Source organism: Agelaius phoeniceus, chromosome 3 (assembly GCF_051311805.1).
Source record: "Agelaius phoeniceus isolate bAgePho1 chromosome 3, bAgePho1.hap1, whole genome shotgun sequence".
NCBI lineage: Eukaryota > Metazoa > Chordata > Aves > Passeriformes > Icteridae > Agelaius > Agelaius phoeniceus.
This window is the reverse complement of record NC_135267.1, coordinates 79,597,582-79,612,210: the sequence shown is the minus strand read 5'-3', so window position 1 is coordinate 79,612,210 and position 14,629 is coordinate 79,597,582. Positions and strand designations below refer to the sequence as shown.

Here is a 14,629-nt window from a genome sequence, read left to right as displayed (position 1 = left end):
TAAGTGAATGATATAATGTGAGAGTTAAAATCGTGTTTGTCTGTAACTATAGAGATGCTGGAGCATGTCTTTTCTGGGGTTGTATTTTTCTCTGCAGCCTTACTGAAACTGTACTCTTCACTGAACAGTTGCTTAATAGATTTTCAGAAAATGGCAGTCACTGAAAGCATGTACTCTAACAGCATTTTCAATATCACTTTTCAAACTGAAAGACATTTGTGCTGAAAATATGTCAAAGAACAAGAAACCAGCAAATGGCAAAACTTAGCAAGAAAACCTGAGTAGTAATTCATTGGGTATTTAAAAAGCATTTAGTTTACCCAGTCAGTCACTTGATGTATATACTGCTCCTTCTGCTGTATGAACTGATGGCGTCATATGTGTTGTTTCAAAGCATACATGGCTCCAGAAGTTATCACGAGAGCGAAAGGAGAAGGGCATGGACGTGCAGCAGACATCTGGAGCCTGGGCTGTGTTGTCATAGAGATGGTCACGGGCAAGGTAGGGATGTTTTATGTACTGGTGAAAAGCAAACTGTTCTCAGCAGTTTTTCTGCAGATTCTGGTTCCACTCTCAGCAGTCTGTCACACCCATGTCTGCAAGGAATGGGATGGTTTTGCATTTTCTGGAGCACAGAAATACATGCTCTAGTGGGTAACAAGTTACTCACTAACACTTGCACTTAGCAATGCTATCACCTGTTGCAGAGGCCTTGGCATGAATATGAGCACAACTTCCAGATCATGTATAAAGTGGGGATGGGTCATAAACCTCCTATTCCTGACAAAGTGAGCCCAGAAGGGAAAGACTTCCTTTGCCACTGCCTGGAGAGTGACCCAAAGATGAGGTGGACGGCCAGCCAGCTTCTTGATCATCCTTTTGTCAAGGTTTGTCTGATGACTTTGGCTACAAAAACTGCAGATGGGAATGGGGAACAGCTTTTAGTCAGCTTTGTTCTCAGTGATGCCACAGAGGTTGGTACCATGGTGAGGGGCTGCTAGCAAATTGATGCTGTCCAGGAAAAATAGATTGGCAACTTTTCAGAAGCACATGTGTTGTGTTCAGCAAGCACGTGACTATAGGACACGGTGTGCACCATGCAATAAACTTTCCCTGCTGTTTTGAAATGCATTATCTTTATGTTAAAAACACAAGTCAGACTCCAACTCAGTGGTAGCTAATTGGATCTGAAGGGCTTTGCACCAAGTAAGGACTTTCACCAAGTACAAATGCACAGCTTTTTAGATATAAGGGCCCCTCCATAAAAAGTGAAACCACACAAAAGAAGTCTCCCATTCTTCTGTGCAAAGAGCTGATTTTCTTTTAAGTTCATACTTGAATGTTTTATCTGGCAGCTGCTGTAACAGTCTGCAGTTCTTGCATGAACTATGGTGTGATGTTTTCCTTAACAACAGGCATATATTCACAGCTACAAATTGAGCTGTATTAGTAACTACTTCTTTGAAGAAGGAGGATCACAGTAGGTTATTAAATTGTCTCATTTTCCAGCATAAAGTTGATCACTTTGGTGTTCTGATTCAGTAGCAGTGTGTTTGGCATCATCACCCATCCCTCATCAGTGCAGGTGTAGCAGATCCCATCCATCAGAGGGGGACACTGCTTTAGGATGCATGGTAACAGTGGGAATGTCAGTACTCCCATACAAACACTTGTAATGCATTACTGTGGAACAAGGGAGAGGAAAAAAAAGTTCAAGGTGAAGGTGCTAAAGAAATGGATCCATGATCATCTTGCTGCAGGAGGGAGATGGCTGAGATGGCTGAAGTAATTGCCTTTTGCTTTCTTCACAGGTTTGCACAGACGAAGAATGAAGTTCCTCAATCTCTGGCCTTTTCTATTCTGACAAGATTTGAATCACTACTGTATGTAATATTTACATAAAGACTGTGCTGAGAAACAGTCTGAAAGTTGACCTTAACGAAGACTGCACAAGTGACAGTGTCACTTCCTCTGCTGCTCCTGTACATTTTATACCTGGCACATGTTGCTCACGTGACGTGTCCGCAAGTTGGAAGAAGCTGCATGTTTCAGTGAAAGTGCCATTACTACTGTATATGGACCAGACCCTTTTTGTTCCTTCTCCTGTTTCTCATTTGACTGAGAACTTGTATTGTTAATATGTAGTATTTTTGAACTCTCTAGGTTCAGAAAAATGCTGTAGTGTTATCAGGCGTTATGGACCTTGTTTTTTAATCTGTTTGAGTGCACTGACTGTGAACTTTTACTGGGGTTTTTGTTATTTGTTTTTGGCAAGCTTCGGATTTGTTATGCACAAGGCTGATTAATGAAATTTAAAAAAAAAAAAGGTTTTTCTCAATAAATGGTTTATTTTAGGAGATGTTGGTGAAGGGTTTTTCTTCCAAGTCCCATTTTATTTTTTGCAACAAGGTGATAAGACTGCTAAGCTGACCTAACTGGAATAAGCTGCTCTTGTATTGCAATAGTCAGTGTTTCTCAAGTTTCAAGATGAGTACTGTGAGATATTTCTTACACAAGAGGGAAGAGAAGTAAAGTTCCCCCTTTCATCACCTTCTGAGAGAAGAAGGGTGATGGGTAATTCCTGACACTGCCTTTTATCTAAGGGCTACCTTCCTTCTTGGATGTCTGCACTGTGAACAGGGAGTGCCCTGCATGACATTTTTGTCTTCTAGAAGAGAACTGTACAAGGTGATTCTCGTGTTCTGTTTGGCAAAACCAAGAACCTACTGTTACCTTTTGAAAACTGACTTCTGATCCTGGGCTTTAATTTCCCTACCACACCTCAGTTGTCATCGGCCTCAGAAAAGGAGGAGAGACTAGAAGTGGTTAGCAATTGGAAGAAATAACCTGCAATGCATGATCTAGTTGATTTTTTGTTTTTACTGGCTATTACAAACAGGTGACTTAAAACTGTTACTTGTAAACATTAGTGCAAGTTTACATATTTCTGTTACAGCTTCAGACTTAAAACAGGTAATTTAAAACTGGCTTTTAATATTTAGTTTTATATTCTAGTGTCTTGTCTCTTTTTAAGCCACAAATTCTTGATTAGTCGCAGGTGTGGGGTGAGTTGTCAAAGAGGTTCCACAGAATCTGACATTTCTACCTAGAAAGTATGAACCTTGCTGTGTGTCACCTGTGCAGGTATTTATGCTCTCAGAAAATATAATGCTAAATTTAAACAAAGCCTTCCCCTTCTTTTCAGTGCTCTATTTTCAGCTGTGTGATAGGAGGTATGTTGTCATCCTCAGTAAAGGGCTATGAGAGTACCTGAGGTAGTAGTGTCCCCCCAGCTTGCTGTGTGCTTCACTTTGCAGTGTAACAGAAGTATCTGAGTGAGTTGTGTCCTCACTTGCCTTGTTTCAGGTGCCCTTGAACACAAACAGAACAAACAGTGGACAGCTTTTAGTGTGACACTAAGATGACAAACTCTTACCAGTTTGTTCTTGCCAACCAAAAGAAAACTCATTCACTGCATATTAGCTTTTTATACTTTTATTTTTGTATAAACAAACATTAAGACTAATTTTGTTAAGGCAGTTGTAGAACATACAGTTGCTTGTGGGGATGAGGGGCAAACACTGCTTCCTAATAACCTATATCATTCTTTTAATACAGTGAACTGGAGAAGTTTAACTTTGGCAAGGACCATTAAGCTTTCTCTGTCCGTCAGTGAGTGCTGGAAGGGCCTCAGTGGTGTGCCAGGACTTGCACAAGTGCTTAGGAGGATGGATCAAGAGTGGCATGTTTGGCCCTCAGCCTGTTGTAAGGCTTGGTCCCAGGGAGAGGGGTATTAAATCATCTCATCACTCTTTCAGAAGTATTCACTTGTTTGATGCTTTCCTCTGGGAGAAGGGCACTACACGCAGTTGGAGGGCAAAGGGCTAAGATCATTCAAGGAATGCCAGATGTCTTCCTTACTGCATGTTAAATCTGTGGCTCTCAGGAAGGCAGAACAGCCTCTGTCACTCCAGGAAAATGTATTTGCTGCTCAGAACTGCTCACCTACCACCCTGAGAAAAGACCACTGAGCCTGCCAGGTAATGTTTACAGTAAAATGCTACCCTGGAGACACCTTTCCTTTCTCCCCTCCCACCCATTTTCCAGCTCTTGTGTACAGTGGATTCAGGTCTGGCTTGTTAATGCTACTACAGGATGCAATACTCAGTTTTTCACTGTTAAGAGTGTTACAGCAAATAGAGAGCAGGGCATGTGCTTTATTAAACAGCGTTGTAAACATTACAGTATTTTCTACTCTTGGGCTCTAAAAACATCTGAGCCCATGTTTCTGTTCATGACATTGAACAACCTGTTCCTGAAAGCTTCAGAACATAAAGACTGCATGTGTACACAAGATATGTGAGGCAAAAAGCTTCCCAAAGCAGTCTCTCACACTGCCTATGCCTTTCTTCATGTTGTAAATGTTACTGCCTCCACTATCCCTAAACTTCACTTAATGCTCCAGGCTAAAAGCACTGGTTCTGCATATTAAAAAGGTGAGTTTCTAGATTATCTAATGTACTGAATAGCAAATACATATTTCATGGAATAATTAGTATTGTTGTATTAGCCTGTTTCTTCTGGCCTCAGTTTTATTATATGAAAAGAGCCATGTTTTTATACCAGCTGCTAGAGTAAGACTACTCACTTTCTTCACTAAAGACTGTCTGGTTTAGCTCTATGCTGAGTGAATATGGACTGCCCTTGAAAGTGTCAATCACAACCTCCACAGCTCAGTGTCAAGATCTGTAGACTTTAAAAAAATTGGGATTTTTTTTCCAATCATATTTGCTGTTAGTTAATGTCCCCTCCTTTCCTTTTTTTTTCCTGCTTTAAATAAGTTATTTCTAGTGACCTGCAGACCCTTAACTCTAGAAGTTTAAAAACAGGAGGCAGTCCTGAATCAGTACCAGGAATGTCAGAGCAACCCCCCTTTCCTCAGAGCCTGGTTCTAGTTTTATTTAATTCAAAAAGGTGTCAAATCAAGACAGACATTAAAAAAAAAATCAGCCATACCCACTGTCCTAGGTCTCTCTCCTAGTTCCCCCTCCTCCCCAGAAGAAAATAATTTACTATTACTTCAGGCTGACTGTTATGAGGCACCAAGTAAACTAATTTATCAGAAAAGACAGACAAGCAGGTTAATTAGGATCACAACAGTATGGATATGGGGCATACTTTGTAATGCACACTTTGCATTATTTCACTACACCATGCCCAGTTATTTTGTTTCCAAAATTGTTAAGATGGCCTGGAATTTTAAGTAGCATTTAAAGCCAAAAGGAATTTTACTACTTCAAGTTTTCCAAACTAAAAATGACATTTACTCTGAAGAATTAGAGGTTTCAGCTATCCCTGGGATGTATGGCCTGGGGAAAAAGAGGGCAGTGGGTAACTGAGCTCTGCTCAGGCCACAAAGCCAAATTCTGATCCAGGTTCTGCTACTGCCAGGCTCTGCTGTCTGGATGTCCAGGCAGGGTCTGAAGCTCTGAAGGGCCCATGTAGTGCACACTGTGGGAACAGGCTCTGGATGTACAAAACTCTGCTGTAGTTCTGCCAGCTCAGCAGAGCTGCTTCAGTCCAATACTGCTATAACCAAGCACAGCATCCCGCTGTGCTGAGTTTAAACACTGACAGATTATGGTTGTTAAACTGTGTGAGCTACACAACTATCAAGTTTAATCATCTTGTAACAATCTTCTGACATTAAAGCTTGCACCTCTGCTTAGTTTCCAGGTAGAGTCTCTTCATACAACCACACTGGAATTTTTTTCCTTCAAAACTTAAGACACTTCATAGGAAAACAAACCAACCACATATGTGCAAACCTGTTGTTGAGAGTATACGAGGAGTGCATCCTTAGAGCGTGTCATCCTGCCCAAACCCCAGAGAAAAACAACAGGAGCACAAATTCAGATATGCACGGCAATTACTCATCCTCGGATCTCACTTGAAGGACCGTGATATGCACTTAAGAGTTTTCAGCAGTTGCATTTGTTCCCTTTGGATTGAAGCAGTCTCTGAAGGTGCTACTTTTGTTTCTGCTTGCTGTCATTGTTGCCATAGGTGGAGCCCTTGTTAATCTCCGTAACCCCGATCATCCATCTGACACCAACAGAAGCTGCAAAACAAACACGGTTAAAGCTGCTTGAGGCACGGCCTGGACATCTGTACTGGTGGAGCAGCATGAAAGAGACCTGGGATGAAAGAGGCATTTGATGCTCCCACATCTCCACATCAACTTATTTGCCTATGGCATCTCATGAAGGAAGAGCCTCAGGCTGGACACATCCCCTCCCATCAGCAGGGAAGAGGCTACAAGGAACAGGATGGGTGTGAGAGGCACAGGCATGCACAGCCCTGCGTGCCAGGGGAAGGGAATTCTGCTGGCTTTCAACAGCCCCGTGTCTGAAAGAGCACAAACAAGCACAAGGGAACTGCAGATCTTCATAAATAAAAAAAATGTAAGCTGTGGCATTTGTTAATGGTAGCTCATGAAAAAGTTCATTACAAGAAATGAGATTAATTTAAAAGACTTTTATAGATGATTCAGTGGAAATAATTTACCATGTGCAAGGATTATTTTATTTATTTATCTGTAGCACTTAAAGTGACTAAGTTGAATGCAGCTTTACCTAAACTCCTTCCTTCCCACTTTTGGTTTCTTTGTAAAGGGGCTCATTGCCCAAAATCTGTTATTCCTCAAACTTCTTCTCAGCTACTGTACACATTCAGAACTGCCATGCTTCTTTCAGGCCTAAACCTATTAGGGAAGTCACAGACATCTTCCCTCTGCTCAGAATGCTTTCCAAAAAAAAGGAATCCAAACCAAACAAACTTAGAAAGCCACAAACCTCCCCTAAAGCCTCCAAATCCCACTGTCTTTCTGACTGATGGTGACAGTAAGGTGAGGTGCTCTAGATGTCTCATTCCCATCAGCCTTTACTTCTCTGAGATGACTCTGGACAAACTCTCACCAGGCCAAGTTAAGTCAGTGCCTGAGATCACCAAGAGGATCCAGAGGTTTCATCCCACTACCAGGCATCCCTTGTGAACCACAGGGCTGATCCAAGGCCATGTCCTGGCATTTGCTGCTCTCCAGCCCTGGAAGGGGAAAGGGCTGGCAGCTGGCACACAGTGCTGCCCTGTGCTTCACCAGCTGCTGTTGGCACAACAGCATGGGCCACAAAGAGCCATCTCTACAGACTCCTGCTGTGCAGTCTGACAGTACATTGGCAGCTTTTAGAGTGCAAGTGGAAACTGGCTGCCAGGGATGAGTCACACGTGATGTGACACGCTGGCTGGACACTGGGAAGCTGCTCTGCCCTGGGGCTGCCCTCAGGTCCTGTGGATGCCAGGAAAGCAGGGCCCTCTCACAGGCAGAGCTGTGCAGGGAACAGTCCAGAAAGGGAGCTGGCTCTGAGGGCACTCACTGTCACTTACACTCCACTGTCACTCTGTGAATAGAAACACACACCACTGAGACAAGCAAAGGGCTTCACTCTCACAGACAGACAAGAAAGAAAGAAAGAAAGAAAACCATTTCTGACATTTAACTGGCCATGAGCTGGGGATCACAAGAGAAAGATCCAACGTGTAGCCTGCAGTCTGGGATCATAACATAACAGTAAGCATGAAATCATTAAGATTTTTAACCACAAGGGATAGAAACAGCATCTGGAGATGGACACAGAGCATAAATAAGAGCAGCTGTTACAGCAGCCACACACCATGCTGGGGATTTAATCCAGTTCCAAGAATGCCTGGACACAAAAAACAACTAGTTCAGCAGTTCAGATGTCCTTTTTTGTCCTTTGCTCCCTGGCAGAAGCTGCCACTGCCTTCTATCCCCATTTCACCCTGTAGCCCTCAGCACCCTGGGGAAAGCGGGGTGCAAGTAGAAGAGGACTGCTCATGTTTGCCAAGCCTTGGAAGCAAAGAGGGGTAAGGCTGGGCTGCCTCGCTGGTCTGTCCCTGCAGTGCCTCCTCAACCACAGCTCTCCTGAGCCTCAGGGCAGACCTGAGAGATGCCTTCACATTTAAGGGTTTATTCACTTCTTGTTTTACATACAACTGTAATAAGGCCTTTTACTGCAAGAAAGGGGAGAAAGGGAGATCAAGCAGTAACTCAGGGTTTAAGACCACCCTGAGAAGTGCATGAGAGAAGCTATTGGCTGAAGCATCCTTGAACTATTGCACAGCAAACTGAGGTAACTGAACTCCTGCCTCTTTGTGCCCCCCACTACTCAGCATCCAAAAGATGCAGGAGGTTGCTGAGGACCTGCTCTGCCTGCTGGAGAGGTGAGGGCTCAAGGAGTGCTGAGCTGACACAGTCAAGAGAGCCAGGAGTGTTGTAATCTTTCTTGGAACACATTTTAGCTCCAAGAAAATCACCACCTCCACATGTAGTATCTCATCCTTCAGCAAAACCTTAGCTCAAAGGATTTCCACCTTTTTTCTTACTACTCAGGATTTTTTTCTCATCTGTTGCCCTGCCTTTATACTACACAGCAAGTGCTATAAGCAGCACAGCAGGCAGGGGCATAAAAATTTCCCACTAGTTTGCACTTGAGTTATATAGGTTATGCATTGAAATTGAGATTTATACAACTCAAGACTGTATGAATTGTAGACAATTCCATTGAGGGCCTATCCTACATACTATGAAGGAGAAGAAACAAGCAACACACTTACATAAAAAAAAGGTAAACAACCCACCCCACATTCCCCCAATTTCTAGGCACCAGGCTGAAAGGCCAGACTATCTGGCAGCTCCACCAAAAGGCAGAATGGACACAGCCATGATCCTGCACATGGTTTGTACCCTGCTGTGAAACTTCCTACAGCCCTGCTGGCCTGTCCCCTCCTCACCTTCCATTCAGCTCAGCCTGCAGGCAGTGCCAGCCTCGCTGCCCAGGTCACAGCGTGCTCCAGCCCTGTGCTGCACACTCTGCTCCTGGACACTGTGATGTCCCCAGGGCTGCAGTATGATCCCACCCACAGAGCACAGTACACACACAGCAGCTCCCAGGAATCCCAGCTGGCTCATCCCTACTGGCACTCAGTGCAGAGGGAATGCTTCTCTCCCCTAGAACTGCTATGGAGCTGCTGGCCCTGTGCCATCAGCCCAGATGCCACGGTGCTTTTAGCATGAAACATGGAATAGCTGCTGCTCCCTTATAAACCCTCTCATCTTCTGCAACACTCCCCTTTTAACTGCTGTTGACAGCTTTACAATAAATTACTTCTAGAGCATGAAGGGTGGGTGTCCTCAACACAAGTTATCAAAACATGAAAGGCCACCCAACATTTGGTTCTTTGAAGCCAAATGAGACTGGGGAAGCAGGAGGAGGAGAAAAAAAGAAGCTGCTGTCACATACAGAGACTGACATTTGACAGACATGCCTATGCTTCAGCACCAAAATATCAGCACCAATTTTTAAATAGTTGTTTTGAGCTAAGTACCTAAATCTCTAGCCATGTGTCCTGTGAAACTAAAGCTGGTTTTCAAAACACTTTTGTTCCTCAAACTACTTGAGCATTTATCCTCTGGAGCAGGAACTGCCTTGTATTGATTTAAGCAGTTTCACAAAGTGCTCCCAGTCCCAGAGCAGCAGTAAGGTATGAACACAGTGTGATGACTTTTGGGAGTATAAACAGCCAAACTGCTGCACAGCAAAGCATGAGGGGACAGCATTCACAGTATAAAGAAATGCCATTTATTTAGGGCTGAAAGAGTTTGAGCTGAACCAAGCAGAGCTGTACATACATGGGTTATTCATTCTTAGACCTCAGAGCTAGGGCTGAGGGATTACAGTCCTTCCACTCCAGCTCAAGTGGAGCATTTTTCTTCGAGCTCTTTCCACCTGAACAGCCAGTTACTTAAAAGCCAGTCAGTGTTTTACTGGAGAGCAACACAATAAGCAGAAACTATCCCAAGGACAAATGACAATCTAGAAACAGTGCAGAGGGTACCTGATGAAAGGACCTCCTAGTTACTCTGCTCTGTCACAAAAGGTTTATTTTGTGCTTATCTGCACTGTATCAGGTACTGAAACCCACCTTTAAAAACAGCAATCTACTACAATGAGCTATTGGGGACCGCAGTAAAGTTCCTGATTCTGGAGTATCAGGTGAGCTGTCAAAGTGCCAGAGGAAAAAACCAAACCAGTACCTGTGTGCTTCAGTTATAAACAGTGAGAAAAGGTCTGCTAGGAGCAATGGAAAGAGCTGATTTTGTCATCTGATAAATCCCTCCAGTCTGCAGAAAAACCTTCCTTTTACACTGTACCAGGTACCAATTACCACTCCCACTGTAAAGACAGCAAACACAGTCCTCCCTGCTTTACTATGCACTGGCTGTTCTTGCAGGCTGCTGAAGCCTTCTGGTAGATCCAGTATTACAGATAATCTGAGAATAAATCCTTTGGATTATCACTGCAGTCAAGAGCACACTCAGAGCAGCCTGCTTATTAACCTTTCCTTGTGGCTAGAAGCAGAATAAAGATAAATGGGGAACAAGAAAAGGGGAAAGAAATGAAAGGAAAGTCGTTCTTGCTGTCTATTCTTGGTAGCATCATAGCTTTTTTCCTTTACAGGTTCTTTCTTTCACTTCTTGATAAAGAAAAGAGGTGACCTAGGTCACTAACAGCAAGATTGTATTAGGCTTAGGGTGCATGGTGAGGGGTGTGGTGTCACTCAGCTAAATTATAAAGGGCTACATCCAAAACCATCACAAATGCTACAATGTCAAGCAGTAAAGCAGTGGGCCCCGAGGTTAAACTCCAGAAACCCTAAATAATGGTGTGAGGCTCTCTGTGGAGGGTACACAAGGCATGAAGCACTTTGCAATGGCACCCAACCAACCAGTCTGCTGAGGGGAGAAACTGAATTAAGAGAAAAATGCTGAAGGAAAGATGACAAATTCAAACCATTCTGCAGTAGCTACACTTCAGTGCACCATTAGGCCATCATTCCAAAACCCAAACAGACTATGCCAGCATTTCTTCCAGAGGCAGAACAAATGTCCTCTTCAGCAAACTGCCAGGCAGTGGCACTTACAATGGTGTCACACCTCATCCCACCCTGCTGTGTGCCCACTTTGCAAAGGAGCACAGGGGAGGCTGATTCACCTCTCTCTGCAAGTGACAGGGATTGGAAGCCACTGCCTCCCATTCCCAGCACACCCCAACCACATGCTCCCTCTGCACTCCCATCCTCTTCACCAGTCAGAGAAGGGGAAGGGGGCACTGCTTGTGACTTCCAACAAGCAAGGTGGGTGGAAAAAGAGGCTTTTAAGTTGTAGTTGCTGTCCTGAGGAATTCTTATACATTTTACACAAAGCATTTCCAGGGTAACAAGCACTAACAATTACTCCAGATGAAGACAAGAGCTCAGGATTCCCTTCTTTTTTCCTCTACCCTGCCCACCCAATGTATCAACAATTATGCTGGATCTTATCCTTGCTTGTTTTCCTTCTTCTGGCTCAAAGCATCATGAAGGAAATTTCCTGCCTGCATGCACACACAAATTGTTCCTTCTCCAACTACCTCTATAAGAAGCATCAACAGGAGCTTAATGCAGCATTTGTTTTGGTGGACAGTTTCTGAAAAAGAGTACTGGGTGTCTAGCACATCAAGCTCTTCACAGATGGCTAAAAGGATGTTAGTTAATCTTGATCAATCTAGCTCAAGAGGTAGACTTCTGAGAATTTAAAGAAATATCATGTGCTAGGACAATTTCCTGAGTAGAGAGCAAAGATTCACTTCTGAGACAAGAAAATGCTACACATTTTCTTATCTCCTCTGTATTGCTATTCTGGACATGGCTTTTTAAGTCAGCTCTGTATCCAAGTTCTCTCAGAGCCAAGAAGACTGTGAAGTTCTGTTTCTTTTTCCAAGGTTGTTTGTAATATACACAGATGTGAAGGTGATGAAGTAATGAATACCTGTGATGGTCAGAGCAATAACAGACAGTATTTGTTTTAAAAATGTATGGCTTATTCTGGAAGGGAACTTTTTCTTCAAACCAGCACTCAATCACAGACACCCAGATATGATGCAGTTTGCTAAACTGGTTCCTGCTTCCATGAAGAACACCACATAAGATCTCTCTCCCTTTCTCTGGGCCAGCTCCTTGTTTTGTTTTCCTTCCTTGTGTTAAATACCATACTAGTTGAAATAGGAACCAAGGCAGTTCAGAACTGCCAGAGGAACTGTAGGAATCACCTACAGTGACAGTCCATGCCCTGTGCTGCACACATCAGAGTACATGGCCACAACAGGCTGTGCTTCAATCATGAACTGGTGGATTACCAGTGCGTGACACATCAGACTATGATTAGACAGAAGCGTTCTCGAAGGAATAAATTATCCTTGTGCCTTTCTTCTAAGCATTTTAAGTAGAACACATCAACACAAAACAGAAGAAAAGAAAGCCTTTTGTAGACAACCAACTGAGAAGTCACTGTTTGAATTCTACAGAAACAGAAAAATTTGTATGCAGTTCTTACAAAAAAAAGTACAACTACAAAAAAATAAACAAAAAAAGAATATTTTTAACCTAGTCCAGGCTAGAGTGGACATATTAGGTGGGTTGTTCAATTCACTAGTCATCTTTATATTCAGCAAACCTCAGTAAATCCTATTAGACAGTTACACTGTAAGTGATCATTTTCTATCCGAAAACTCACCTATTATAATGACAAATGCAAAACTAGCCAGTGTCAGTGATGATCCACTGTTGATCATGTTGATGAGCAGCTGGAACAAAGGATATAGCAGCAATAAGGCCCAGAAAAGCCAGTTCAAAAGTGTCCATGGCCGACGGGGTGGTACTGTCGGGACTGCTGGGTAGGTTCCTGTGCGGTAATATTCCTCCTGGAATGCATCCTAGGAGAACAAAGGAGGGCAACAATTACATCCTCATCTGCCAACAAAACTAGCCATCCCTGCCTTTGATGTTCCTCCTTCTGGAGGCTTGTAACCACAGGGGAAGATCAAAGAACAGCTGATGGCTGGAAAGCTTGTACTTTGAAGTCAATGAACACAGAGTCAAAAAAAAAAAAGAAAAAAAAAGAAGGGGGAAGCACGGGAGCATACACTGATGTGTGAATACTTTCTTTCTCCTACACAGAGCAGCCTGAAAAATGCCATACCTGGAGAGCATAGCAGCCTAGGCAAACAGGAGGGATGATGGGATATACACTCCTGCAGCAGTGCAGGCATCACTGCTGAACCTCCTGCAGGAGCCACAGCCACTGCCCAAGCACTGCAGGTAAGCCAGGGAAGTGTCTGGGCTCCATATACTCAGCAGCATCCCCTGTTCCCTCTTGTTTCCTCCAATGGCTGCTCTCAAACAGCACCCATAAACCTGTCAGAAAGGGTGAGCAGGCATAATTTTGTCCCACACTCCAAAGAACACCACCCCTTCCTGCCTTTGTCCCAGGGATGTAGTCTTGTTTACCTTGTTTCCATGATGCCTGTGGAAGGAAGTTTGGGTGCTGAACCTCCCTAGAGGCAGTTTAATGTGTCAACAGCACAAAATCTCTCACTGGCTTTGAGCATATGACTTGACCTTTAAGTATAACACAAGGAGGATAATGGGGTGGGGATTGTTTTTTTCTGTTTTGTAGCAGCTGTTTTTTAAAGCACGGGAGACTTTGAATTCATACCTTCCTCTATAGCCCACAGGGGTGAATAGCATTGCCTTTACTGATCTCACCAATCCAAGATATCAAAAGTGGGTAGGGGAAAAAAAAACCCTCCCTCTTTGTTAAAAGCAAAGATTATTAATCTGCTAATTATCTGTGTTATCACAAAAAACTGGCTGAATAATGAAGTCAGCATTAGATTGACACAAAAAAATTAATTTAATCAGAATGAAGTATGATATTTCTTTAAAGAAAGGATTTTTGGTTTCTAAAACTTTTAGGAAAGCCAAGATGAATCAACCAAAAGACTATTTTTTTCCACTATGCTATGATTTTACACTTACACTCCAGTTGACACAAACAATTCTTTACTTACTTGATAGCAACTTGAGCAATTACAAGCTGTTACCACTTTGTCTATTTCAAAATGAACATTCAGCTTTTATGGGATTATGCAGTAATTAAAGCACTGCCCTCTCTTTATTGAGATTACAAAAATTGTAAGTGTTTTACTCATGTGAGCTGGACTGTAGTGGGATCACTGTGGCCAATTACTGGGCCATCTTCAACAGAGTTCACAGTGTATGGGGTTTTCTTCACAGTGCAGCGAGGACTGCTTTAGAACACAGAGCTACTCATCATCAGAAAACTGACTACTTACAGTTAGGTTTCCAAATGCTGGTATTACCCAGGAATGTGAAGAATTCCTGACTATTGCTGGCACTGCCATTAGAGGGCCTGCTACTACAGAGAGCAGGAGAGGCTCCCTTGAAACAAGCACAGCAGGGTTTTCTTTGTTGGCTCTGCATGGCATGAGGGGCAGCAAAACCACTGAACACACCTCACTGGGAGGCTTGAGACAGATGGAACACAAATACAAAAGGCAAAACAATGTCAAGGCCAACAGCTCCACCACATTTCCCACTGTTGTGGGGAACAGCTCTTCAGTCACAGTTTCTTACCCTTAAACACCTTCAT

At 43.2% G+C, this 14,629-nt stretch overlaps 2 protein-coding genes across 15 annotated transcripts in view; one reads left to right on the top strand and one right to left on the bottom strand.

Annotated features, from left to right (window-relative positions):
* Nucleotides 1-2,357, top strand: part of MAP3K4 (mitogen-activated protein kinase kinase kinase 4) — a 62,838-nt gene extending 60,481 nt beyond the window's left edge. For 6 of the 12 annotated variants that reach the window (XM_077175684.1, XM_077175689.1, XM_077175683.1 and 3 more), the window contains 2 exons: nt 395-501; nt 708-1,798. In XM_077175684.1, coding sequence (XP_077031799.1) covers nt 395-501; nt 708-1,001 — 401 coding nt within the window. In that variant the 3' untranslated portion in view covers nt 1,002-1,798. The other 6 variants (XM_077175691.1, XM_077175686.1, XM_077175690.1 and 3 more) reach the window with 2 other exon arrangements.
* A 1,122-nt stretch (nt 2,358-3,479) lies between these two features.
* Nucleotides 3,480-14,629, bottom strand: part of AGPAT4 (1-acylglycerol-3-phosphate O-acyltransferase 4) — a 71,875-nt gene continuing 60,725 nt past the window's right edge. For all 3 annotated transcript variants that reach the window (XM_077175677.1, XM_077175679.1, XM_077175680.1), the window contains 2 exons: nt 12,692-12,890; nt 3,480-6,121 (listed from right to left, as the gene is read on the bottom strand). In XM_077175677.1, the coding sequence (XP_077031792.1) occupies nt 6,030-6,121; nt 12,692-12,890 (291 nt within the window). In that variant the 3' untranslated portion in view covers nt 3,480-6,029. The remainder of the gene's footprint in view (nt 6,122-12,691; nt 12,891-14,629) is intronic.